Source organism: Megascapheus bottae, chromosome 5 (assembly GCF_031878675.1).
Source record: "Megascapheus bottae isolate mThoBot1 chromosome 5, mThoBot2.hap1, whole genome shotgun sequence".
Lineage (NCBI taxonomy): Eukaryota > Metazoa > Chordata > Mammalia > Rodentia > Geomyidae > Megascapheus > Megascapheus bottae.
The window spans coordinates 82,439,708-82,467,014 of NC_143513.1; the positions used below are offsets into that span (position 1 = coordinate 82,439,708).

Genomic DNA, 27,307 nt, shown 5'->3' on the forward strand with positions numbered 1-27,307 from the left:
TCCTGAGTAGCTAGGATTACAGGCGTGAGCCACTGTGCCCGGCTGAAAAGTTTTCTAAGCACTATTTTCTACCAGAAGCTCCTAACAAGAGCCCCTGGAGTGATGGTGGATGCGCAGGCTGGTGCAGACATCTTACCAGGTGATGCAGAAAGGTGCAAGGGCTTACAGGAGACTGAGGAAGTCGAAGCACGAGGGGACCAGCCTGAGAGATCATCCTAGCCAAGCTGGGGAGTGAGTGTGTGAGTGTGTGTGTGTGTGTGTGTGCACACGTACGCATGTGCATGTGTCCGCAGGTACTGTGGCTTGAACTGGAGGCCCTGGTGCCGTCCTTTAGTTTCTTTGTTCACGGCTGGTGCTCTGTGTTTATGCAACACCTTCACTTCCAGCCATTTTTCTGGTTAACTGGAAATAGTTTTACGACCCTTTTGCCCAAGCTGGTTTCTAATGATGATCCTCAGATTTCAGCTTCCCGAGTAGCTGGGACTACAGGTGGAAACAACTAGTATCTGACTCAAGGACAATTTCAACATCAAAAGGTGACACAGGAGGAGCTGGGAGTTTGGCATAGTGGTAGAGTGCTCACCTAGCATGCATGAAGGCCCAGGTTCGATTCCTCGGTACTACATACATAGAAAAAAGCCGGAAGTGGTGCTGTGGCTCAAATGGTACAACTCTAGCCTTGAGAAAGTCCAAGGACAGTGCTCAGGCCCTGAGCTCAAGCCCAGGACTGGCAAAAAAAAAAAAAAGATGACAAAGTGTCGGGGTCCTTCATCCCCAGTCCCTCTTGAGGAGGGATGGGGAAAAGCACACCCCAACCTGTCCAAGCCGCGAGAGGAGAGGGCCCACTGTCCTCCCGCACTCAGCCTCGCTTCCCCGGAGCACGAACAGAGACGCCACGCAGATTCATCAAGGCAGGAATCTCTCTCCAAACCCCCCCCTCCTTATATTGGGTTCGGGAGCCTATCAGCACAGCAGGTGGGCAGGATAAAGAAGTCCACTGTTTACCCCTACTGCAGGTCTCAGCAGAAAGTTATTAGAATGGCATTACTCGGCCCCCAACAACAAAGGAAAATTTCAACTCAATAAAATAACAGATCTGTATGTCCCAGATACCCACACAAATACACGCACACCTGCGAACGATGGCAAATCTCTCGAGATCGAGTCTCTCCCCACCAGCCAATGGAGAAAGATTAGAAAGCTGTTGTTTGTCATTCACCATTGTAATAATCACTGATGGATGCTAAAACTAGCAAGTGAAAGTTGGAGGAGAGAGAAGATATTTACATAACTCCAAAGTAGCTCCCCTAGAACACCGGGGAATTGCAGAATTACAAAGGGTGGAAGAGGCCCGCTGGGGGCGTTCGGAACTCTGCCATGGATGCTCTCCCACCGAGGTGACCCGAGGGTACATTACCACGCAGGCGCCCTAGGGAATTGCCAGCTAATGTCCAGCCCACAGGGCAGCCAAACACACACCACGCCTGCCAACTGCAGAGCCTGAGTCTGAGGAGGAATTGTCAGGCACACCCAAAGCAGGGGCGTCACCAAGAGCTGTCCAGGGGCAAAGGCGCCCCGGCGAGGCCTGGGATTGGGAAGATGAGATGGCTGAGGGAATGGGGGCAGGGGGGGGGACCGCAGAGCAGTCACTGCAGAGCGGGTCTCTCGCTCCCAAAAGGTCGTCACTCAATCTGCAAAACGCAAACCAGCCCGTAGATTGCGTTGACCCCAATTTCCCTGTTTTGAGAATTATACTGAACTTACACTGGGAAGCACATACTAAAGTATTTGACGTGTATATGAACACATACCACAGAGGGAGGGAAGGAAGAAGAGGGAGACTGGATATAAGCAAAATAGATGGATGTTTGTTAATAGTGAATTTAGATAACCAGTACGTGAAAATGCTGCACCATTTTGGAGGCTGTCAATGTAAGAAGCTTTTGTAACCTACCGAGCAAGTGTAAGGCCTTGAGATTAGACCCTGGGACTGCTAGCAAATTAAAAGAAAATCAGCATAGTGCGATAGCAAATGTCTGTCATCCCAGCTCTGCAGGAAGAATAAGTAGGACTTTGGTCCAGGCTGGCTCAGGCACAAAGGCAAGACCCTATCTCAAAACATAGCCAAGGCAAAAGGGACCTGAGGCCTGGCTTACGTGTTAAAGCACCCGCAGAGCAAGCAGGAAACCCTGTGTTTAGTATCTCCAATAAAATAAAATGCCATTGTAAAGCAAGGAAGTCAAGGATGTGTTTAGGACAAGGTCATTGTGTTCCCATACATGGCCTCCTGTCCCTGCAGGCCCTAAGGTCGGCTGGCTCAGTGATTTACCAAAGTAAAGGTTTTCCAAACAGAAAATTAGCCCCCAACACAAGTGCCCGCTGGAACTGATGCAGACACGGGACATGTGCATGGCAGCCACCAAAGGGCGCTCCCGGGACCCACGCCCCGGCCAGGCTGCATAGCAATGCCGTGCGCTGGCTGCACTTTTCAGGAAACCTGAATGCCACACGCGCTTTTCCTTTCTTTGTGGACAGACAAGATGAGTCACGTTTTTCGGAAGGTTGCTTGGCCCGGCATTCAGCCCTCACCAGCTGCTCCCTCCGGAAGGTTCCAGCTGCCGCCTGGCAGCGCAGGTGTCGGGTGTGAGGGTGGCTGGGTCGGGGTGGCACAGGCGGGGGCAGGCAGGCCTCCTGGCTTTGCTGGAGCTGTGCCTGCAGAGCAGGCCAGCCAGAACTGAGCACAGGGCCAATCTAAGAGGAGCTCTGGATTCTGGCAGTGCCTGGAGAGAGGCTGTGTCCAAGTTCCATCTTCCCTTTCCCTGCAAGTGGCCTCCAGGCCTTCCCTCACTCAACAGGTCCTACCTGACTGGCTGGCTCAATTCCACTCCCTCCTCTTCCTCCCCTCCCTGCCACGAAATGACGAGCAACCCCGGTGGCTGCCTGGAGGAAGGGTCTTTTCAGGCAGATGGAAATCACGCATGGAAATGTGTGAGGGCTCTCTCAGGGGCAACACCTCCCCCCCTTCCGGGGACAAAGCAGGCTGGGGCAGAGGGGACCCAGTGAGACCCACGGAGAGCTCTGCACTAGGCAGAGGCCTGTCAAGGCTGGGGTGAGGGCTGACCCTTTGCACGCATGGAGACCAGCTATGGGGAAAGGCCAGCTCTAGAAGGCCAGGGGCAGCCGAGGTGAGCAGCAGTGGCAGCGGGGGATGGGGCCCTCATTCTGGGAGGGGAGCTGGGGGGGCACGGGCTTGGGGACAGGCCGGGGAGTGGCTGGTGAGGATGGCTTTCCTTGCTGCGTGCGGTGGAAGCGGAGCGGAGCCACATCACACAAACCTGCCGCAGCCATGGGGTGTTGTTTACTGTTGCCTTTTGTCGTCCTGGGGATTCCATGTGGTATTTTGCCTTGCTAGACAGGTACTCTGCCACTTGAGCCACATCCCCAAGCCCTGTTTGCTTTTAGTTTATTTTTAATTTTCAGAAAGAAACTTGACTGGCAAACGTTGTCTATGATCTTCCTACCTCTGCTTCTTGACTAGCTGGGAATATAGGTGTGCATCACCATGCCTGGCCCTGGCTATGTGTGTGTGCGTGTGTGTGTGCGTGTGTGCAAGTGTGTGCAGTCCTGGGACTTGAACTCAGGGCATGGATGCGGTTGCTGAGCTTCTTCTGCTCTACCACTTGAACTACAGTGTCACTTCTAGCTTTTGTTGAGTGGTTTAATGCAGATGAGCCTCACAGACTTTGCTACCTGGGCTGGCTTTGGACTGCAGTCCTCAGACCTCAGCCTCCTGAGCAGCTAGGATTACAGGCGTGAGCCACCACGGCCTGGCCACATTTGTCTCTTTTTAGCAGAAGAGTCAATGAGTTACTGCCAGCCATTTGGTTTCAAAGACTACTTAGGGGAATCCAGCCAAGTCCATTAGCGTGTGGGCTGTCTATGGCTAAGTAGCTAACGAGAAAGCCTAAAGTATCTTTTTTTTTAATTTTATTTATTTATTATTATTTTTTTTTCCAGTCCTGGGCTTGAGCTCAGGGCCTGAGCACTGTCCTTGGACTTTCTCAAGGCTAGAGCTCTACCACTTGAGCCTCAGCACCACTTCCGGCTTTTTTTTTTCTATGTATGTGGTGCCGAGGAATCGAACCCGGGTCTTCGTGCATGCTAGGCAAGCACTTTAACCACTAGGCCAAACTCCCGGCCCCCTAAGGTATCTTTAATCTTACAAGGAAGCTGTGTGTGCCTACCTGCATCACCTGGTCCACGAGATGAAACACTAGTGGGATGGGGAGCGGGCAGCCAGGAACCAGGTCAGACGAGGGGAGTAGTGCTGCACTGGGAGTGGGGCTGCGCCGTGGGGTGTCTCCCTCGCCGTGGGGTGTCTCCCTCATGGTGCCTCAGCTCTGTCCCTCTGGGCTCTTTCTCACTCACCCTATTTCTCCTCTCCTGCCATGCCGGGAAAGCTAGTGATGCCACTGTGTCCCACTTGTGTCCCACTGGCTCTGCTCTCCACATCACACAGGCCGCACCCATGCTGCTCACGAGCCACGTGGCTGCAGCAGACCTGGCCACTCATGACGCAGCCTCAGAACTGGAGCGCCTGTCGTCCTGGCTGACGCAGGAGGCTGAGATCCAATCCAGCCAAGAGCAGACCGACCCATGCGACCTAGCCCCAGTGACCCCACAAAGCCAGACGTGGAGCTGTGGCTGAAGGGGTCGAGTGCCTGCCTCTGAGCGAAAAAGCTATGTCGGCCCCAATGCTCGTACACACGCACACATGCGCATGTGCACACACACAGGCTGTCGCTGGGAACCAGGCCCTGGGCTCAGGCCATCCTTGGTGTTCTGTGCACATCCTCGCGTGGCCCTCGTGCTTCCCCTGCTCAGGGCTGCCCCAGTCTCCTGGGCAGCTTCCCCAGTATCTGTGCCCATGTGCACACATGCAGTCCCCGGGGGCCCTTTCCTCCCCCCGCCCCTCCACGCCCCTCCCCTCGCCCGCTCCCATCCAGCTCAGAGCGGACTTATTTCCAAGCCTGTGTCGCCCTCCAGGCTGTCAGCCCGACATGCACCCCTCAAGCCCTAGAACCCCAGAATTGCAACCATGCAATCCGTGTCTTTCGGCCAGGCCTGGCAGGAGTGTGGTGCCAGGTGAAGCAAATGGCAGCCTTGAGACAAGGCTCAGGCAGGCAGAGAGGCAGAGTGCCGTGGCCCGAGCCCTGGCAGCTGGGGCTACGCTCGCACTCAGGCCCCGCTCGGCGTCTGCACAATGACCCCATTGATGGCCCCAGCGTTTCAGCGGCTGTGTTTGTTCTGTGGGGCAAGCCGGGGCGGGAAGCAGCCCCGTGAAGCCCTTGGCATGTAAATTGAGGACTTGGAGACTACAAATTAAAGTCTTAAAAGCACCAGTTCATTCTTCCCCACATAGCACAGAGCCCTCGTGTGTGATGGGAAAGCGGACTTTTCGTGGAAAAGTCGACTCCGGCGGCTGGGTCACAGAGCAAGGTTTGTCTGGGATCCAGCCCTGGGACGTGAAAGGACCCAAAGTTTCACAAGTTAAATAAACTCCCCTGCGAGCTCATTCGAATTTCAAAGGGCCGTCCTGGCGCTCCTGGGGCTCAGAGCCAGGGCTGTCCTTTCTTCCCTCGGTCAGTTCCTCCCTAGAGCAGGCTCTCATTTAATGACAATGCATCCCCCCATTTTTTTTTTTTTTTTTTTTTTTTGGTGCCAATACCGCGGCCAGAACTCAGGGCCTCGGCACCTGAGTGCTTTTGCTCAAGGCCGGTACTCTACCACTTGAGCCACAGCTCCATTTCTGTTTTTTCTTGGGGAGGTGAGGGGATAAGGCTTTCCAACCTGGGCTGTCCTTGAGTCATGGACCTCAGATCTCTGCTTTCTGAGTAGCTGGGATTACAGGCGTGAGCCACCTGCACCCACATGAAATTCCCCTGGAAGTGCAATGCATAGGAGCTGGACGCAGGCTGCACGCTGGCTTCTGCAGCGGGGAACTCTCCCCTTCCAGGTCTCTAGAGAGACCAGTGCTTTCCCCAATCCTGGCAGCTCTCCGCATGCCCGCCTCCAGGCTTCCTGCCAGACGCCTGCCTGGCGTTCCAAGCTGGTCTTGCTGTCCTTGCTCCATCTACAGTGGTATTCCTCCTGAATTCACTGCCCCCTTCTGCCGAGTCAGGACATCCACTGTGCAAGACAGGCAAGAATGCTCAAAGAATTGAGAAGGAGCCACTGCCAGCGTTTGGGTGGTTAATTAGAGATCAGAGCCTCACAGATTTTTCTGCCTGGGCTGACTTTGAACCATGATCTTCAGATCTCCGCCTCCTGAGTAGCTAGAATTAGAGGTGGGATCCATTGGTGCCTAGCCCGTCAAATGCATTTATTCCAGGCTGTAGTCAAAAAAGGTTTGTGAGTCAGGTCCAGGCGGCTCACACTTGCAGACAGATGAAGAAAATATCAGGAAAATGCAGTCAAGAATACAACGCATGGCCCCCAAAATGAAGGGAAGTGTGGGGTGGGAAGAAGGACACGCTGGGTTCACAAACACTTTGCTGATTAAAGATAATAAATAAATGCTAAAAAAAAAAAAAAGGCTTCAAAGCTTACCACAAGGGAACAGAGACTACAAACTGCTAAACCGCACACATGCACTTCAGAGCTGGGGCAGGCGGGCTGCCAGGACAGGCAGCAGGCGGGGTTGGAGAGGAGGAGGGCGGGAAGGAGGTCTCCAAGGACCCGGAGGCCGCTAGACCGATGACCAGGTCTACTTTAATGCCCCCTTTCCCAGCCGGCCTCCGTGTCTTTCTCTACGGTGTCTCGCACAGGTGCCACGTGAGTGACGGGGGCCAGTCGTGCTCCCGTCAACATCTGGTGGCTTCTGTGGCACCACTCCATTACCACCTGGAACCCTGACCTCCAGCTGCCTGGTCATCTGCTGTCTGCCCCTGAAAGGCCGCTGCACACACACGCTGCCCAGCTCAGGGCACACATGCCCTACGGAGCCCTCTGCCACACATGGCACCGCACAGGCGGCCACAGGCATGGCCTGCCTCCACGTGTGCCCCAGAGACTCCAGAGACGCCCCGTCCCCACACCTTCATTTCCCACAGTGCCCGCATCTCGTCTCTCCCCAGGATCTCGGCAGATGGTCAGGCTCTCGGGGGACAGGTGCAAGTGGATGGGGTCAGCGCTAGATGACCCCGGGGACAAGGCCTGGTCAAGCATGCCATCAGACCCAGAGAAAGCTAAGCCAGATCTGTTGTGCCAGCCAAGAGCTCAGCACGTGGGGCTTTGTCGCCCCCTCGTGGCCAGTGAGCCACAAAGACCAACTCAAGCGTGACTGGCCGGCTAATCTCAGATCGCCCCACGTTCTCCTAAGAGTGAAATCAGAGAAATCGGATGTGGAACAAAAAGAACTCAGAAAACAAAACGTTGAGGCCATCCAGTGTCGAATGTCAGAGAGCCTTACGAGTCTAGTATGCGAAGGAACAGCTGTCCGAAGGTTGAATACTGGTCGTAGCAGTAGGGCATCCTCTACAGCCCCTGCCCCAACCTGGACGGCGTGGGGACTTACCAGATCAAACATCGCTTCTTGGTACTGGTACCGGAGTTTGAACTCAGGGTCTCACATGTGCCAGGCTGGCACTGTCACTGGCCCACGCCTCCCGTCCCTTTTTATCCTCATTACTTATGTGCGCGTGTGTATGCCAAGTTGGGGACATGAACTCAGGGGCTGGGTGACCTCTCACAGCTTCTTTTGCTCCGGGCTAGTGCTCTACCACTTGAGCCACAGCTCCATGTGTGGCCTTTTTGGGGAGGGGGAGGGGGAGGGGCAGGGTGGTTTCTTGTAATTGTTACAACAAAGAAGGACACAGCTGTGGCTGGCTTGTTGGAGTCTGTCATCACCATGGCAAGGGACATGCCGTGCCCAGGGGCAGATGTGAGGGACATGGGGAGGAGGGGACAGAACGGGTGGAGGGAAGCCCAGAGGTGATGATGACTGCAGGGCCAGGCCCAGCCACTAGGCAGAGCACGACGAGCTGCAGGCGTGGGGAAGAAGCCCCGCTACTCACACAAGATCACACGTGGTACACATGTGAGCTTACAGCTGTTCACGTGGGTGACTGTACACGCCAGAGCTTCTGGGCCGGAGCGGCACGGAAAACATGGCTGTCTTTCAGGACAATCATGGGGGACCACGGTTAACCCAGTCAGGTTGGGGACAGGAAGGGACACCCAGTGCGTGCCAGCCTCGGGGAGAGTGAGGACGCCTGGAGACAGATGCCAGCTCAGGACAGTGGCACCCCACCACTTTATGGGCCCCGTCAGGTCCTCCCCTCAGCCGTGCACTGCTGAGACAAATACCGGTGAGCAACGCCTGAAGGGAAAGGTTTATTCTGGCCCGTGGTCCCAGAGGTTTCAGCCATCATGGTGGGAGGGAGTGGCAGAGCGGAGGGCGGCTCCTCCTCCCCCTTTCACTCCCTCTGGCCCTCCAGATGACGACGGGCCACTGTCCACACTCAGGCCACATCAGCCTTCCTTTGTGGTGAGCGCTCTGGCACTGCCCTCACCCCCCAGAGGCCTGGCTTCCGACAGCCCCAGGCCTGGCTCATCAGTCAAGCTCGCAGCCATCACTGACCCCACATGCCCCTCTGTCAACCCAACACAAGGTGACGGCCAGCAGGGGCCTCTCGTTTGCACAGAGATAGCAGAGCTCGGCCAGGAACCACAGTACACAGCCATTTCTGACTCCATTACTCCTTTTGCTCCAAGACCACGCGGTAGGAGAACACCAGGTGTGGAAGAATGCTTGCCACACCGCCGCCATGGTGGAGGAGCCCTGACAGCCACTGCAGAAAGACACGACTAGAAAAACCAACTGCAGGGCCCTTGCAAGGCCTGGCCTCCCCCTTCTGGCCTGGCCAAGCTTCCGGCCTCTGCTCTGGGTGAGTGATCCCTGGCTGGGCTGGGTCTGCCTCTGACAGGGAAGGATTCCCAGCAGAGAGCTCTTGGGGCAGGCTGGGGGCAGGCCCCGGAGCTGCGGGGAGCACCCCAGGCTGCTGGGTTCTCCCAGGGATTCTGGGGAGCTGATTCCATGACAGGACCCAGCCATAGCACGCGTGCTCAGGCTCAGGAGTTGGGGGAGCCCTGGTTCCTGCTCCAGGGCTTCTTCCTGGAGCTGAAGGGGTTTGCAGCATGGGTGGGGGCTCTGCTCTGGGGCCCAGTGGAACAGACCCTGACTCTCACCTGAGCCCAGGAACTGTGGAGGCTGAGAAGCAGCGGCGTGTGTGTGCAGGGGTGTGCGGTGACCCACTGAGCGTTTCCACATCTCCTAGTCCTCCCGGCCCGGGGAACTTGGGCTGCTGGCCACCATCTTACAGGCTGACTACGTGAAAAATCAGGCCGAGGTCTGATCGGCTGATCCATGGATCGACTGCACCACCTGCCCAAACTGTGTAAGTCATTTATGAAGCTACTTCATCCCCATGCGCCTCTATGATTGGATTGCCACCGCCACATCAGTCACATACGTCATAAATCTACTCTGTTCTCAAGCCAGCTGTGTTGTTACTTAGATTTATCTCTTTTTTAAAAACATATCTTTTCCATTATTTTAAAGTTGAAAGATGTTTCAACTCAGCAAATCAGTTTATGAGTACAATGCACTTAGATCAATATCACCTATCCACTGTTCTTTGGATTTAAAGAAAAATCATGGGCTGGGGGTCCGGGAGTTTGGCCTGGTGGTGGAGTGCTTGCCTAGCATGCTTGAAGACCGGGGTTCGATTCCTCAGTACCACATACACAGAAAACGCCGGAAGTGGTGCTGAGGCTCAAATGGTAGAGTGCGAGCCTTGAGCAAAAGAAGCTCGGGAACAGTGCCCAGTTCAAGTCCCAGGACTGGCAAGAAAAATAATCACTATTTCTCAATTGTTTATTATTTTAAAAGGGTGTTTGGCTGTAATCAAAGCTACTCAGGATACGGAGATCTGAGGATCATGGTTTGAGGCTAACCTGGGCACACAAATCTGAGAGACTCGTATCTCTAATTCATCATCTGGAAATGGAGTTGGAGTCTAAGTGGTAGAGAACCAGTTTGGAGTGAAAAGCCAACTGAGAGTGCAAACACACACACACACACACACACACACACACACACACACACGAGCATGTGTGGGAAGCATGCGTGTTAACGACATCCATCCGGCTGTTCTTATCTCTTCAGGGCTTTCCTCTTTCCTTTTTCTTTCTTGGTTTTGGTGGGTCATGGGCCTTGAACTCTGGGCCTGGGCGCCGTCCTGAGCTCTTCCGCCTAAGGCTTCCGCCCTACCCCTGGCGCCCCAGCCCACCTCCCGTTTTGGAGGTGAGTCTCCTGGTCGTTGAGTCTGGCTCTGATCTGTGATCCTCGGATCTCAACCCCCCGAGCCTGCACTCCAGTACTTCCTCTCTGGAAACCTACAGGCTGGCTGGCAAGTCTCAGGCTGCCGTTTGCTGACCACTCTATTAGACAAACCGCAGCCGGCAGACATTGTTGGGGGAGTAACTGACCTAGGCCATCCAAGCAAAGCAGATTTGCCACTCCATGGTGGAGTGGAAAGTACCTGAAGGAAGCCCAGAACATGTCATGACCAGCCACACAACCCGAGCACAGCCCGGAGCCAATCACAGCCCGGAGCCAATCACAGCCCGTCAAGCACAGCCCGGAGCCAATCACAGCCCGCCCGAGGACAGCCCGGAGCCAATCACAGCCAGCCCGAGGACAGCCCGGAGCCAATCACAGCATGCCGAGCACAGCCCGGAGCCAATCACAGCATGCCGAGCACAGCCTGGAGCCAATCACAGCTCGCCCAGCACAGCCCGGAGCCAATCACAGCCCCCTCGAGCCTGGTCCGAAGCCAAGTCAAAGCCTTCCTGAGCTGGCCGGGCTGGCGGGGCCGATGGTGAAGAGCGTGAAGGCGCTCTGCCTGGCAGCAGGAGCCCCTGCCCAGAGAGCAGGAGGCCTGGCCTGTCTTCAGTGTGGAGAAGCATTCCACCCAGTGTCCACGTGGACACCCAGCAACTCGAGCTCCACCAGAGGCCTGCCAGGCGCAGGCGGCCCTGACTCACCCCCAGCTGGCGCCTCTGACAGGGCCTGCTTTACTGACTTGGGAGGACACAGCCGTGTTCTGTTTCCGTAAGTGGCAGAAACCCAGGGGCACACATGCACCTTGCGTGTGGACGGTGGCTGGGGTGTGACCCCCACTCCCAGCAAGGCTGACCTGAGCGTGGGGAGGAGGATCAAGACCTCCTCCTGTCCCCCAGGACTCCTGGGCATAGGGCATCCTGTGCCCACCCCCACTCCTTGCCTGTGCCAACCTCTCCTGTGCCACAGCCAAGGGCAGAGGCTCTGCCACCCCATAGGCCTGCTCGCCTGTGGCTGTAGGGAGGGGCTGCAGACCCCGGGGCCACAGCCAGCACTGAGCATGTGGCCAAGGACTCAGGCCCACAGCGCCTCAGTCCAGGCCAGAGCCACGATTTGGTTCACGGTTCAAGTGAGTGCCACCCCAGCACCACCAAATAAGTAAAGGAAAACAGGTATGTGTGTGCCCACCCTTCCAATCCATACCTGCACACACATGTGTGTAGACACACATGCACGTGTACACCAGAACACACAGCACGCCATGCACATGTATGTATGCACACACATGTAACACATGGTCACAACATAATAGGAGCATACAATAAATACATAAGCACACAGCTACATCTTCACGTAATCTGCGTAGATGCACACATGTGTACACAAAGTATATATTCATACAGGTAGGCCTAAGTGACTGTAAGCATGTTTTCTCTGTTCATAAATACTCTAGCATTCATGCTTATTTTTTTGAACCTAGCTTTATCCACCAGTCTGTAAATCTATCAGCGTCTAAAAGAAGATGGTCAGACTGTCTCAGACAATTACAGAAGGAATACTTCAAGAAGCAGGCACAATTTCAAGAGGAGATCTTTTGGAGGTCTTGTTTCTGCTATCAGCAGCCCCCCTGGGGTCACAGAGGCTGGGCTGGGCTGAGCCCAAGAGACACAACGGCCTCCCACCTCCAGCTCCACCAGGGACCATCTGCCCATCTGCCTTAGTGAGTACTGCCATTCCCAGTTCCTCTGCTTCCTCCTCCTCTTCCTCTCCTTGTGTGAGAAGGGCTCAGAGAAGCTGTGGGCAAGCTCACAAACCCCCCGCATCTCCTGGGATCCTAGCTACTCAGGAGGCAGAGGGTAGGAGAATCGCCTAGGCAAAATGTTTTTAAGACCCTCATTTCAGCTTCACATGGTAGCAAGTACTACAGTAGGAAATGTAAATAAGAAAATTGTAGTCCAGACTGGCCCTCTGCAAAAAGTGAGACACTCTCTCAAAAGTAACGAAAGCAAAGTGTGCACAGCGGAGTGCCTTCCGAGCAAGTGCAAAGCCCTGAGTTCAAAACACCTGCGCCATCACAGAAGAGAAAGAAGAGAAAACGAGAAGCAGAGACTTGAGCGATGCATCCATGAGCCAGTGCCAACCACAGCCGGCTCCAGGGACGAGCCTGGGGTCTGCCTTTCCCTAGCCCCCTGGGAGAGCAGGCCCTGTTCACGCCTCCTCACTGGACTTCAGCTTGCTTTGAGGCCCCCCTTCCCCAATCTTTCTGGAGGCTTTCCTCTGACAGCCTTGAAGGAGAATGAAGCCTGTTCTGCCCAACAAGCTAGAAATGAAGCCACCATTTTTTTTTTTTATTGGTCGTGAGCCATTGTGCCTGGACGAAGCCACCTTTTAAGAAACTTATGGGGAGCCAGGCAGTGGCTCATGCCTGTCATCCTAGCTACTCAGGGAAGCCTTGAGCTGAAGACCTCAGGGACAGCACCCAGGCCCAGAGTTCGAGCCTCACAACTGATTAAAAAAAAAAAAAGACAGAAAGAATGAACGAACTTATGGGTGGTAGCACAATTCAAACTACAGCCGCTGTCCAACAGAACTTATGGACTCTTTTTTCCCCCTATTTTATTTTTTTCCTCCCTAAAACCATATAGTAGAACAACTCTGTGTGTGTGTGACAGGGGGGGGGGAGAGTGTAAGAGGTGTCCTGGGCCTTGAACTTAGAGCTTTGTCGCTGTCCCTGAGCATTTTTGCTCAAGTCTCCACTTCCTACTTTGGTTTTGGCTGCTTGTTGGAGATGAGTCTCACAGACTTTTCTACCTAGGCTGTCTTCAGACTGAGATCCTCAGATCCCAGTCTCCTGAGGGCTGGGATAAAGGTGTGAGCGCCTGGCTAGTAGAACAACTCTTTCTACAGGATTTCTGCACTGTTGGGCATTCTATGCAATCAGAGAGGGCTTAAAGCATAAGAGATTCTTATGCACATTAGACGCAAATTCTGCCTTACAGGAGTGAGGAACCCGAGTGTCTGGAGAGGGTTCTGGAACCCTGGGTGAACACTGACGGATGACAACTGTGTCCGAGAGTCCCACACAGCCTGGAGTGTGGTCTACAGCACGTCAGCAATGCTGGAACACTGCCAGCAGCTCTCCCGCCGTCCTACCGGCCTCCAGGCCGTGGGGTCACTCGGGCAGCGCCTCGGTCATGGGTGCTGTGTGCGCTCACAACGAGGCTCACGGGAGGCAGAGGAGCCGTCATTGCAGGGAGGTGGTTTCTGGGGTGCTAGGAGCACTAAGCCCTTCCCCCCAAAATAATGCAATGCGAGAAGAGCTCTCCTTCCCTTCCCGATAACGCGAGATTGAAATCCATCACGCGTGAGCCCGCCTGGAGTCCACAGCAGCTCCCACATGCCAACTCCACCAGACCTCCCGTGCTCACCATCCTCCCATCTTCCCGAATCCCTGGTCCAGGTGCAGGGAAAAACACTGGGGAGGGAGGGAGGCCCAGGCAGGAGGAACGGGGCATCCCGGGCCTTGTACCTTCCTCGCAGTATCACCAGGCTGGGGCCGCACACATCTCCAGTCACCAGTAAGCCCCCCCCCCCCCCGTTCCCTCCAACCCCCTTCCTCTTCTCTGGGAGTTCCCCCCTTTTCCCTCCCTGCCAACCTCTGCCGCCCAGAGCCCCAGACCAACCACCCGCTCTGGAGGGGTCACGGCAGGCAGCCGGGGGGCCTGCGTGGGGGACTAGGGGTCTTTAGTTAACCCACAGTGGAGATTGCCACCAATTGCAGACAGCAACCGGGAAGAAGGGGGTCTGCAGAGACACCCCGGGGACGCCCCACATGTGCGTGCACACACAGCAGTGCGGCCCCCGCGGGGCCCCAGCCGCCCAGCACCCACCTGGAACCACAGCACCAAGGCCTTACTTTTTCTGGAGCGGGAGAAGAACCTGATGCCCCCGGGTGAGGTGGACGGGTTGGAGTTGGGAGACGATTCTTTGGAGGAGGAGCGGAAGATGCCGCTGAAGCTCATGCGCCGAGGGGAGCGTGGTGGCGACTCCTGGTAGGAGAACGGGAACACGGTTTTTGGAGAGCCAGGGCTGGTCTTGGGCCGCACAGGAGCAGACACGGGACTGGAGGGCCGGGGTGGGGGGCCTCTGGAGAAGAGCCCCCGGGAAGGGCTGCCAGAGCCAAAGGGGCTGTCCACCTGTGACAACAGACAAGAGTGAGGCCACAGCACGCCACGTGCTGCCTGTCCCGCACTGGACCTGTCCTGTCCTTAATTTATGTTATCATTGTTGTCATCACCATCATCATCATCATCATCACCACCACCCCCACCCCCACCATTTGTGCCAGTCCCAGGGCTTGAACTCAGGGCCTGGGTGCCGTCTGAGCATGTTTTGCTCAAGGCTAGTGCTCTACCACTTAAGCTACAGTGCTGCTTCTGGCTTTTTGGTAATTAACGGGAGATAGAGTCTCCACAGACTTTCTTGCCCAGCTAGATTCAAGCAAAACTCATCAGACGTCAGCTTCCCCCTCCCCCAACCCAGGCTTACAGGCATGCGCAACCAGTGCTCTCCTGCGCAATCTGGGCTCCTTTACTGGATGGACACTTGATGGGCTGGGAGTCAGCCCCTGCCAGAGGACCTCCCGTCCTGGCTGTCCAGCAGCTCCTCCTAGAGGCCCCTGGGCACCCTGACCCGCTCTGTACAAGGGGCACCAGCAGGCAAGAGGGGACAGGAGACAGGGACTGGAGAGGGCATGGTAAATGCAGCTCCTTTGACTAGTCCCACAGCTCCCTCTGCCTTTCTCCAAAGGCCTTCTGGGAGTCCCTCTCAGGTCTCACTACAAGGGAGCGTGCTTTTGTCTTCTTTGGGGGAAGCTCAAGCCCCTGTGATCCAGAAGCAGTGAGCTTTGCCTCCGTGCTGAGGACCTCCGGAAGACGACGACTAATTCACGCCCAAGCTGCTGTGGCGTTTGCGTGAGAGGCAGCTGATGGCGGTCACTTCACCATGACCGAAAAAGGATCGAGTCCCAGACTTGAGTGCTGCCCCCTGATTTGCAGCCCTTGAGAGAACACCACTCCTGCAGCAGCGTGCCCCACCCCTTGCCTCAGTTTCCCCATTGACCCCATAAAGGCAACCTGTCCATCTCCTGGCTGGTAGGACTGCTAGAATGTCAGCTCAAATTCGGGTATGGCGTCACCCAGCCATGCTGTGACCTGACCTCTACCACTCAGCAGCGCAGCTACCACCACAGGCTCAGAGGATGGGAAAGGAATCCTGAGAAGGCTGCTCTCCGCAGCCCAGGGTCCCGTCCATCCCAGACCCATGGCACTGACGGGCCTGGGGCCGCTGCAGCTCTCCCACCACCAGAGGGCGCCCTTGTCCTCCAGACCGGCAGGGCACTGCCCTGGCTGGGAGCCGAGTCCTGCCAGGAAGGCAGCCAGGAAGGGCTGGGACCTCTCTGGCAGGGTTTCCTTCTGTATTTGGAGTCTACTCAGCCATCAGGCCTGGGGAGGCGAGAGGGAGCCCTTCCTTCCACTCACCCCGAAAATCAAATGGCCTCCACAGAGCCTGCCGGGGGCCTGTCTGCCGGGTGGGAGAGGAGCGGCAGAAGGGCGCCTCGGGAGTCACCAGGGACAGCCTTGGCCCAGTCCATTAGGCCAGCCACGACAACATGATCCTTTAATCAATGGGACCAGCAGACTCCTGGGCTATGGCAGAGAACCCCCGGGTGTGTCCGGCTCCACACGTGCTAACGGCCATCGCTCAAGCCTCTGCTTCCCAGACACAGCCATTTGTCATGAAGCCACTGGAGAGGAAGCAAGGCAGGCAGGGCCAGGTCCCCTGAGGCCCTGTCTCCTGGGCAGCACTACATAGGCACCAGTGCCCAGTCCTAAGGAAGGCCCTAAGTGCCAGTCTTCTCAGGAGAGGAGCTGGGAAATCCATACAGCCGACTCCAGCTGCCGGGAGCATCTGCTGCCCTGTCCACACAAGGATCTTCCGCACCCCCAACCTGCGCCTGGGCACCGGCCGTGGGCCAGGCCCACTGTGTCTACTCCAGGGCCATGTCATAAAGGACAGGCACCGCAGGCATGGTGGCTCCGCCTGTGGCCCTAGCCACTCAGGAGGCTGCGATCCCAGGATCCTGGCTCAAGGTCAGCCTGGGCAGAAAAAGTCCAAAGACTCTTATCTGCCATTCACCAACAGAAAGCCAGAAGTGGAGGTGTGGCTCCAGGAGTCGAGAATCAGCTTCGAGTGGTGAAATCAGGCAAGATCACAGGGCCCTGAGTTCAAACCCCAGTACCAGCACACGGGTGCATGGGCGCGCATGTACACACGCACACAGACGCACACACACACACACACACACACGCACACACACACACACACACAGGTAAGCATGTTCTTAGTCCCCACTAAGATGGGTGAGACCGCCATGGAGGACAGGCTAACAGGAGTGACAAGGTTGTCAGGTGACTGTCCCAGACCCATGTAAAGGGGAGAACCCTCGGTCACCAGCAGGCTGAGTGACAAGGGACAGCAGTGGAGTCGGGTGACCCAGCTGGCCCTGACCGTCCTCTGCTGGCGCTGACCACGGGGGCTGCCGTGTGGTGAGGGCTCTGCCGAGGTGACAGGTCTTCTGGGGAAGGGGACTGCACGTGCGACTGCCACACGCTTCCTGGATGCCATGACAAGCACGCATGCCTGGCTAGGGGGCCGGCAGTGAAGCCAGGCTGACCTGCCTCGTGGGGGCTGCCGCGTGGACACCCAGCCCTAGCCAGGCCCCGGTCAGTCATCACTGCAGAAGGGGCAGTGCTTGGAAGGGGTGGGGACCTGAGTCCAGACCAAAGATGCGGAAACCACACAGAAGAGGCCAGAAGCGTCCTCGTGGTGCGTGGCTGGCGTGGCGTGGCCTGCCGTCCTCAGGCTGTCCAGCAGCCTGGCGTGGCCAGCCCAGAAGGAAGCTGTGGCTCTGACCTCAAGTCTACCTCCTCATCTACAAAGTCTGTGCGGGCCCAGACCCGTGGGGACTCTGGAAGGAAGGGGGGAGGCTAGAGGTGGCCGGTGCGGTGGGGTGGGGGAGGGCTGAGCCAAGGCGAGGTTCAGCATTGGGCCTTCCTCCCTGACTGGAGCCCAGGCTCGGGCTGTCACAGAGCCAGCTAGGCCCCTGGAGGCCTCCACTGCCCTCATCTGCTTGCAGCGCCCTCTGCCCCGGGCCTGGTGCTACTTCTACAGAGCCTGCTGCCCTGTGTCTGCCTTGTGATGTCTGGGGCCACCGGTCTGCGTCTCCTCTGCCACATCGCCTGGGGACACACACACACATCACCAGTGCCCCCGAGACGCCCAGGAAACGTGGGAGCAGGATGCCACACAGTCTCCCCAAAGCTAGGGCTCAGGCGTGATGGTGGCTATGGTTCTCTGGAACACCTCTGGCCCTCCTGGGTTTTCACACATGGCCCAGCCCTGCACAGAGGCCTCCGAGTTCCATGGTTCCTTCCTGCCACACCAGCTGCTCCTGTGGCTGGGTCTCCTGTGGCTGGGCCACACATCGGTTTCTGAGGCCATCGTGCCAAGAAACCCAAGGGCCTAGAACAATTGGTTGGTTCCACTGTAGTCATTCATAGTTTTGCTGCAGTCTGCAGTAGTGGAATGCCTGTCTTAATCCGGGCTGGCCGCTACCGGCTACATCTGCAGACAGCCTGCGCCAGCCCTGCCCCCTCACCTGGCAGGAGTCCTGGGTGTGTGTGGGGGGGTGGTGGTGAGCTGAACAGGGATGGGGAACTGGAAAGGACAGGAGAGAGCCATGCCTTGGGGGTGTGGAACCCCAGTTTGTATCTGTGGTGAAAACCTGCAGAAAGCTAGAAAACTACAGCCAGTCTTGAATTTTCTAGAGTTTTCTACAGCCTTTTTGCTACTTAGCATCCAGCTTGGCCTAGTGTCAGTCTTCCTCTTTTAGCTCTGCCCAGCACAACAAGGCAATGGTAGGAAGCCAGGAAGGGGTGGGGTCCTGGGCTACGCAAAACCAGAGCACAGGTGAGGCGGGTGAGAAGGCTCCAGGAGCACAGGTGAGGGGGTGAGAAGGCTCCAGGAGCACAGGTGAGGGGGTGAGAAGGCTCCAGGAGCACAGGTGAGGGGGTGAGAAGGCTCCAGGAGCACAGGTGAGGGGGTGAGAAGGCTCCAGGAGCACAGGTGAGGGGGTGAGAAGGCTCCAGGAGCACAGGTGAGGGAGGTGAGAAGGCTCCAGGAGCACAGGTGAGGGGGTGAGAAGGCTCCAGGAGCACAGGTGAGGGGGTGAGAAGGCTCCAGGAGCACAGGTGAGGGGGTGAGAAGGCTCCAGGAGCACAGGTGAGGGGGTGAGAAGGCTCCAGGAGCACAGGTGAGGGGGTGAGAAGGCTCCAGGAGCACAGGTGAGGCGGGTGAGAAGGCTCCAGGAGCACAGGTGAGGGGGGTGAGAAGGCTCCAGGAGCACAGGTGAGGCGGGTGAGAAGGCTCCAGGAGCACAGGTGAGGCGGGTGAGAAGGCTCCAGGAGCACAGGTGAGGGAGGTGAGAAGGCTCCAGGAGCACAGGTGAGGGGGTGAGAAGGCTCCAGGAGCACAGGTGAGGGGGGTGAGAAGGCTCCAGGAGCACAGGTGAGGCGGGTGAGAAGGCTCCAGGAGCACAGGTGAGGGGGTGAGAAGGCTCCAGGAGCACAGGTGAGGGGGGTGAGAAGGCTCCAGGAGCACAGGTGAGGCGGGTGAGAAGGCTCCAGGAGCACAGGTGAGGCGGGTGAGAAGGCTCCAGGAGCACAGGTGAGGGAGGTGAGAAGGCTCCAGGAGCACAGGTGAGGGGGTGAGAAGGCTCCAGGAGCACAGGTGAGGGGGGTGAGAAGGCTCCAGGAGCACAGGTGAGGCGGGTGAGAAGGCTCCAGGAGCACAGGTGAGGGAGGTGAGAAGGCTCCAGGAGCACAGGTGAGGGGGTGAGAAGGCTCCAGGAGCACAGGTGAGGGGGGTGAGAAGGCTCCAGGAGCACAGGTGAGGCGGGTGAGAAGGCTCCAGGAGCACAGGTGAGGCGGGTGAGAAGGCTCCAGGAGCACAGGTGAGGGAGGTGAGAAGGCTCCAGGAGCACAGGTGAGGGAGGTGAGAAGGCTCCAGGAGCACAGGTGAGGGGGTGAGAAGGCTCCAGGGAAGCGTGCTTGGGCCCCGTCTGCCGTGGCGGCCTCAGGGCAGCCGTAGCAAGCTTGGGGAAAGGACGCTTACCTTTCGAGAAGAATGCTTTTCCGAGCTCTCCAGGTCTCCATCCAGGAGCGGCATGGCAAAGGAGCTCAGGTCCTGGAAGGGGAAGAGAGAATTCAGTGAGCGGCGGCAGCGCCCAGCGCCTGGGAACCGCACGTCCCCGTCCCCGTCCACGCAGCGTCCTACACCCGTCTGGTCAGGACAGACGAGGGTGGGGCAGGGAGAAGAGGCTGTGCATCCAGCCACCACCGCCAGGCTGGCTCTCCCCTCGCCCTTCCAGAATGCCTTGCCAGTGTCCCACCACCCCAGGGAAGACAAGGGCAGGCCATGGGCTGAGGGACAGGAAGGGCCAGGGGCTCGCAAGGAAGGCAGATGGCATGATGCCTCACAGTGTGGGCAGTGGGTGTCTGTGGGGCCTGTGTGTGTGTGTGTGTGTGCACACTTTGGGGTTTGTGGATCAATCTTTTCTTTTCTTTTTACCCCAGTCCCAGGGCTTGAGCTCAGGGCCTCAGCACTGTCCTTGGGCTCTCTCAAGGCTAGCACTCTACCACTTGAGCCACAGCACCACTTCCAGCTTTTTCTATGTATGTGGTACCAAGGACTCAAACGCAGGGCTTTGTGCATGGTGGACAAGCACTCTACCACTAGGCCACATCCCGGTCTTGCAGCAATCTTATAAGTGGGACAGGGGTCGAACGCAAATCCCACAGCCACCAACGGAGACGTCACTACCACCCTCCCGCCCTGCTCCTCCTGTGCCTGGCAGCCACTCTGGGGACCACGACACCTTAGTCAGATGGTCCTCCTTCCACCCGCCCGTCCTCAGGTGCAGATGGCTGGCCTGGGCCTTCCGTTTTTAATTATTTCAATTTTGTTTCCTTTTGTGCCCATCCGAGGGCCTGTTTTTGTTGTTGTTTGCTTTTGCTCAAGGCCTAGTGTGTGCTCTGCCACTGGAGCCACAGCTCTACATCTGCCCCGCACAAGGAGGCTTATTTTGAACTGTGATCCTCAGATCTCAGCCTTCTGAGATCAGGATTACAGGCCTGAGCCAACAGCTCCCAGCTTAAAATACTTCTAATTGTAAAATACACCCAACACAATGAATCATCAAAACTTCACATTTTTCATTCCCTCTTCCCTCTCCTCCCCTCTCCCTCTCTTCCTTTCTCCCTCCCTCCCTGCCACTCTCCCTCCCTCTCCCTCAGGCCAGGGCTGTCCACAGGCTAGGCAATGCTTCCTCCCAAGCTTTAGCACTGGAAAGATGTTCTTCCTGCCTGGCTTCCTGCCCTTTATGGCCCTTCAGCCCTCCATTTTCTCCCTCCTTCCTCCCCTGGGGTGCTGGGAGGTGATGGCTTCTGTGGCTGGATAGCTGGGAGTGTGGGGAAGGGGTGAGCTAGCCTGACTCCTCGGAGCAAATCACCAGATCCATCTCCTGAGATCTGGTCTGCTCAGGCTGAAACTCTGGACCCACGAAACACCGGCTCCATGGCCCCCAGCTCCAGGCCTGAATCGGACAACTCAGAACTGTATGGAAGTGGCCACAGCAGCGTTTTATTCCACTGCGCACCCAACCTTCCCCTTAAGGCTGAATGCTCTTCGTTGTAGTGGGCGCCCCCTTTCTCCTGCTTTTGCCTACTATAAATGGTGTTAGGTGGCAGGAGCCCCAACAAGCCCAGAGCCACACAGAGACTCTAAGGGTTGAGTTGTGTGTGTGTGTGTGTGTGTGTGTGTGTGTGTTTGTGCGCACACACGCATGCGCATGCGCATGCACGCACTGTGGCTTGAACTCAAGGATGTACACTCATGCTTAGCTTGTTTGCACAAGGCTGGCACTCTACCACTTGAGCCGCAGGGCCACATTTGGTTTTTTGCTGGTTAGCAGCAGATAAAGAGTCTCTCTGATTTGTCAGCCTGGCTTTCAACTGTGCCCCTCCGCGCTCCATCAGCTGAGAAGCTAGGAGTATAGACGCCCAGTTGCTGGCTGTGACTTTCTAGATGTAGTTAAGTAAAATCTTTACCCAGTAGGGCTGTGATCTTTATAAGAAGAGACTTAGGCCCATACCAGACCACGGCAGCGAAGAGCACAAACACACGGCGGACGGAGCCTACAAGCCACATGGAGCGGAGAGGCCTGGAGGCACGCGGCCCCGAAGCTGTGACCTAAGATCCAGTCTCCAGATATCAGCGACAAACCCTGGTCTACAGGACATAGTTAGCAGTCCCTCTTGATGAGCGTTTTCAGTTCTTTGCGGCACATGTCCAGAAGCGGGGTTATTGTACATTACGAAATTTGACTTTCCATTTTCTTTGAGGGACCGCAATGCTGCTTTGTGGGGTGACTTCCCCCCTGGCAGAGCGTGGGCCGCTTCCCCGTTCTTACCAGCGCTGTCTTCCTGCCATCTTCCATGGCAGCCAGCCCTTGGTGTGAGGCTTTACCCCGACTCTCCTCATGATAAAGATGGTGGCATCCATCCTGTGCCGAGCAGCCAGTGGTCATTCCCTCTGGAAAATGGACCATCCAGTCCTTGGCCCATTTTTAATTGGCTGCAGTTGAGATCCAGTTAATGTGCAATCGCAAGTATTTTTCTTATTCTGTGGATTGCCTGTTCATATTTCTGACTGTGTCTTTTTTTTTTTTTTTTGCCAGGCCTGGGCTTGAGCTCAGGGCCTGAGCACTGTCCTTGGACTTTCTCCAGGCTAGAGCTCTACCACTTGAGCCTCAGCACCACTTCTGACTTTTTTTCTATGTATGTGGTACCGAGGAATCGAACGCAGGTCTTCGTGCATGCTAGGCAAGCACTCTACCACTAGGCCAAACTCCCAGCCCCTCTGACTGTGTCTTTTTGTTTCAAAGAAGCCTTTATTTCTTGTAGTTAGTTAACTTATTTTCTCTTTGTTGCCCTGTGCTTATTTTTCTGTATCTAAAATTGTTCAATCTAGGGTCATAGGCTTTTCCCCCGTGTTTTTGATTTTAAAATACACGGAGGCCTTTGATTCAGTTTGGTTTGTTTTTGTATGTGGTAAAGGTTGGAGTGTGATTTTGGTCTTTTGCATCTGGATGTCCTGTTTTTCCACCGCTGTGTTTTGGAAGGACTGTCCTTTCCCCCAATTAAATAGTCTGGGCATTTTTGTCAAAAAGCCATTGAGATAGGGTGCGGTGGCACAGGCCCATAACCCCAGCTAAATAGAAGGATTGTGCTTGAGCCATACCTGGGCAAACACACAAGACCTTCCACCCAAATAACTAGTACAAAAAAGGATGGGGCATGGCTCAAGTGGCAGAACGCCCACCTGGCAGGACAGGCTGCAGCTCACATGCCACGACCCCACCCCACAAAAGAAGTCCCCTGGCTGTAAATGTGAGAAGGGCTGTTACAACTGACCCACACTAATTTTGACGACTGCCATTTTGTAATAAGGCTGAAATCAGGAAGCGTGAGACCTCCAACTTTGTCCTTTAGTTTTGGTTGACTTGAAGCAAAGTTTTGCTGTGTATCAGGCTGGAAGGAAGATTACGAGACGGGAACTGCCTGTCTCCTGCCTGTTTCCCTGATGCTGAGATTACAGGTCTGTGCCACCAAACCCAGACATTCTTTGATTTTTTTTTAAAAGATTATTTTGGTTATTTGGGATCCTTTGAGATTCCTTATGAATTTTAGGGTGGATTTTTTTCTATATTTACAAAATGTTGTGATTTCTGGTACGGTCTGCACTGGACTTGCAGGCTGCTTTGAGTAGATCTGGCCTGCAGCGTCCTCCCGTCCATGAACATGGGATGCTTTTCCGCTGGGCATCTTTCCGCTGTCCACTATCACGTCCTTCATCTGGGTTCTGTCCTTCCTCTGTCTGCCCCCGGCCTGTATCTCCTCTCACTTTCTTCTCCCTGGGGTGGGCCAACTGTTCTCCAAACATCCTAGCCTTCCCTAAGTCTGTGGTTAAAACAATCCCTGAAAACCTGAGTCAGCCCCTGCCTGGGGCCCAGGGGCGCTGCCACCCACAGACAGGGCGGGCGGGCACTCAGCGCCTCCTTGGTTTCGGCAGTTCGGCAACCCGCTGCACACTGGGTTGGCGGGCGGGGGGAGGGGGTTCTGCCACAGCAGTGGGGTGCGTGGGGTGGCCTCCTCGCCCGTGTCTGGCAGAGCACCCTTCGGCTGGTGGGGACACATGGGGTGAGTCACAGGACACAGCGCTCTCCTCTAGGCGTCTGGGCTCCATGCACTCCTCCGCGTCTGCAGTCTCGTTCCTGGCATGCTCAGCACAATCCTTTCCTCCATGGTTCTACACCCTGTGCCCGGTGCGCCTCTGCAGCTCCTCTACAGTTCTCCAGGGTAGGTCTCTCATCCGCGCACGCGTGACCTCCCTGCGAGCCAGATCACTCCACTCTTGCTGCCCTGGAGAGGCTCCCAGCTCCTCCTAGGAGCCCGAGCCACAGCAGGGCACAGATGCCCTCCCCAGCCTTCCCGCCCTCCTTCCTCTGGGTGTGGCTCTTGCTTTCCTGTCCACCATTACCCCAAATGCTGATTCAGGGAGCTCTTACATGCCAGCTAAGTCCAATTCAGATGGTCCCCGGCTCGGCCCCACCCACAGGAAGAACAGATTCCTCTCCCTGGTGCCACCGAGTCTTCAGCCATGCCCCTGTTTCAGAACATATGACCCCTTGCTAAAGACCATCGGTTTATTTCTCAGAGACTCTGACTCTGTCAGCGGCCTTGTGAGTCTAGGTGTTTTTCTGTACCCAGCACACAGCGGACTGCAAAGGCGTCTCAGGTTTGAACTGGTTCCTTGATCAAGCCGTCCCTTAGCCAGCGGCCAGCATGGGGGCTCCGGATGGGCTCCTGGCCCAGCCAGCCAACACTGGGACGCACAAGGGAGGTGGCCCGGGCTCTGGCTTCCACCACAGCGGCTTCACACCCTTTCTCCCCCATCACGGCCTGGCGAGACCGGCGCTCCAGCCACCCTGTGCATCTCGAGGGCCACCTGCTGCCCTTCTCCTCAGCGGAGCCCTGCACCGAGTCTAAGGTGCCAGTAGCTGGCTTCTTCTGGAAAAAGGGTTCCCTGCCCTGACGTGGGCTGCCATCTCTCAGGCCATATGGTGACAGGCTGCCACAGTCCCTTCTTGCAACTCCGACAAGGAGTCGACTGGCTCCTAGAAGAACTGAGTCCTGAGCTCTGATGGTCCTGAAGGCCAAGGCACCCACAGACTGAGCTGGGCACGCAGGTCCTGAGTTCTGAGCTCCCCCAGCTTCACCAGCCACACCTGTCCACCCTGGGCCCAAACCCCTCTTCCTCTCCATGGCTGCATGTGAGACATCTCCCCGGGCATGTGTGCGTGTGCGTCCATCTGTGTACACATGCCTGTGGAGGAGGCCCCAAGCTTGGACGCCGCGCTGTCTGCTCACAGATGCCTTCTCACCCGCTGTCAGGCCATCAGCTAGGCGCATGCAGGGCCTCTATACCTGGACCACACTCGAGGCAATCATCAGGCCGTGTGGACAGAGTGGCTTCCCAGGATTCAGAGGTGATGAAGTCACCCGCGAAGAAAACATCCTACAACTCCGGAGGTTTGAACCACATCCACTCACGCAACCCCACCTCCTAACCTGGCCTTAGAAACGCAGGCAAAAGCCAGAGGTCTACTAAAAGAATTGAGGTGTTCAAAACAGCCTTCATCAGCTGCGCACGGGTTGCTCAGGCCGTGACCCTAGTCACGCAGGAGGCTCAGAGCTGAGGATCCCAATTCTAAGCCAGTCAAGGAAAGTCGTGAGACTCTTACCTTCAGTTAACCAACAATGCGAGAAGTGCAGCTATGGTTCAAGTGGTAGAGAGCCAGCCTTGAGTGGAAAGAGCCAAGTAAGAACAAGAGAATGTGAGCGTGTGCACGAGTGCACACACATACACACACACACACACACACACACACACACACACACACACTACAGCCATCTTTCACCTGGCAATATGCTCCTTACATTTGCTAGCTATTGCTTCTTTGGAGCCTTAGAGTAACCTGTGTAAGCCAGTGGCACTGTGCCCATCTCCAGATAAAAGATACTGGGGGCCAAAGAGGTTTAAGCCATTTGCCCAGTGCCAGACTGCCGGGTTACCAGACAACCCAAGCAGGTCCTATAACTCGGATCTATCCACTTCCATCTCACAGCTCTGTGCTGAATTGCTCTGTTGCACTGGTGCAGTTCAGTTCCAGAAGGAGAAAAACAACATGAGGTCAGAGGCTGAGCAGATATGGAGCTCTTCCAGGCAGAACCAGTGTCCTGGGCACAGTGCCTGCTCAGGTGGCTGGAGGAGGGTTTGTGCAGCTCTGTGACTCATCCGTAGGTAGCTTATGACACTCTCTCAAGCTCCTCTCTGTAACTACGAGTCACTGCCTGGTATATCCAAGAACGGAAAGGTATAAATATGCCACATGCAATCACCTCAACTCCAGCCCTGCTTCGTAAGGACCAGAGTCAAATACAGCTCCCCTAAACTACCCCTCATGCCAACACCTCCCCACCAGTCAACATACTTGGTAATGGTGACAGCTACCTGGTCTGTGAGCCTTGTCCACGGGGCCGCAGGGCTCATGTCCCAGCCCGTGCACTGAGCAGACTCCTGCTCCGCGTCTCTGGAGCTCTGTCTTAACAGTGCACCCTGTTATTGCAGCTGGGGCACCCCAGAAAGAGGACTAAAAAAGCGCAAGCACAGGACAAACAGAAGGGCGGCTGGTGTGAGGGTCACGCTGGGGGACTGGTCTCAGCCTGCTGAGCACCCCTTTAGCTGGCCCGGGCTGTGAGCCAGGGGTCTGGCTCCCTCCTAGGCTCTGTCAGCCCTGCGATCTCCGGATGTGCCAGAAGACGGCCACTTTCCAAGATGGGGGCCAAGGCCAGCGTGCGCCTGGCTGTGCCTCAGGCTCCGGGGACCAGGGGCATGCCTGCACGCCGAGTTTTTCCAGCCGCCAAATGATAAGGTTTAAGCAGATCATTTCTGCAGGCGATGTCTGTTTTTGTCTGTAGAACCAAGCAACAGGAGGGGTCAGAAGCATTTCACAGGCCGGCTATGAGAAGATCCAGAAAACAAGCATTGCCTTCTCCTCCCCCCAGCTTAGATAGGAGCAACTTCACACACACACACACACACACACACACACACACACACACACACACACACACACACACCGTCAGAGCTGGGCTTGAACTCAGGGTCTGGGCAACGTCCCTGAGTATTTCCACTCACAGCACTTGACCACTTGAGCCATAGCTCCATTCTGGCTTTTTGCTGGCTCAATGAAGATAAGAGTCTCACAGACTTACCCACCTGGGACGGTTCTGAATTGAGATCCTCAGATCTCAGCCTCCAGAGTGGCTAAGCTGGCAGCTAAGCTGGCACTGGGGCCCACCTTCTACACAGTCTTTTTTTCTTAAATTGAATCACTCCACCTCCTCCTCCTCCCCCTCTGCCATCAGTACTGGGGTTGAACTCAAAGCCTCGTCCTTATGAGGTAGATATTCTACCACATGAGCCACACCTCCCACCCATTTCCTGTGTCACTGAGGATGACATGTATTCCCCCTGTAGATGAGGTAACAGATTCTTGTCATTGCCCCAGTGGTTAAAAATGAGTCTCAACAAAGGAACAAAAGGCGCATGGTATCCTTAATATGTGGCTATTAGATCCAAACAGTACAAGAGCGAGGA

General features: G+C 56.1%; 1 protein-coding gene across 2 annotated transcripts in view; it reads right to left on the bottom strand.

Annotated features, from left to right (window-relative positions):
• The window catches only part of Prkag2 (protein kinase AMP-activated non-catalytic subunit gamma 2), a 196,947-nt gene that overhangs the window by 118,741 nt on the left and 50,899 nt on the right, over positions 1 to 27,307 (bottom strand). For both annotated transcript variants that reach the window (XM_090333565.1, XM_090333566.1), the window contains exons 2-3: positions 19,640 to 19,711; positions 14,322 to 14,601 (exon numbers count right to left, since the gene is read on the bottom strand). In XM_090333565.1, coding sequence (XP_090189691.1) covers positions 14,322 to 14,601; positions 19,640 to 19,711 — 352 coding nt within the window. The remainder of the gene's footprint in view (positions 1 to 14,321; positions 14,602 to 19,639; positions 19,712 to 27,307) is intronic.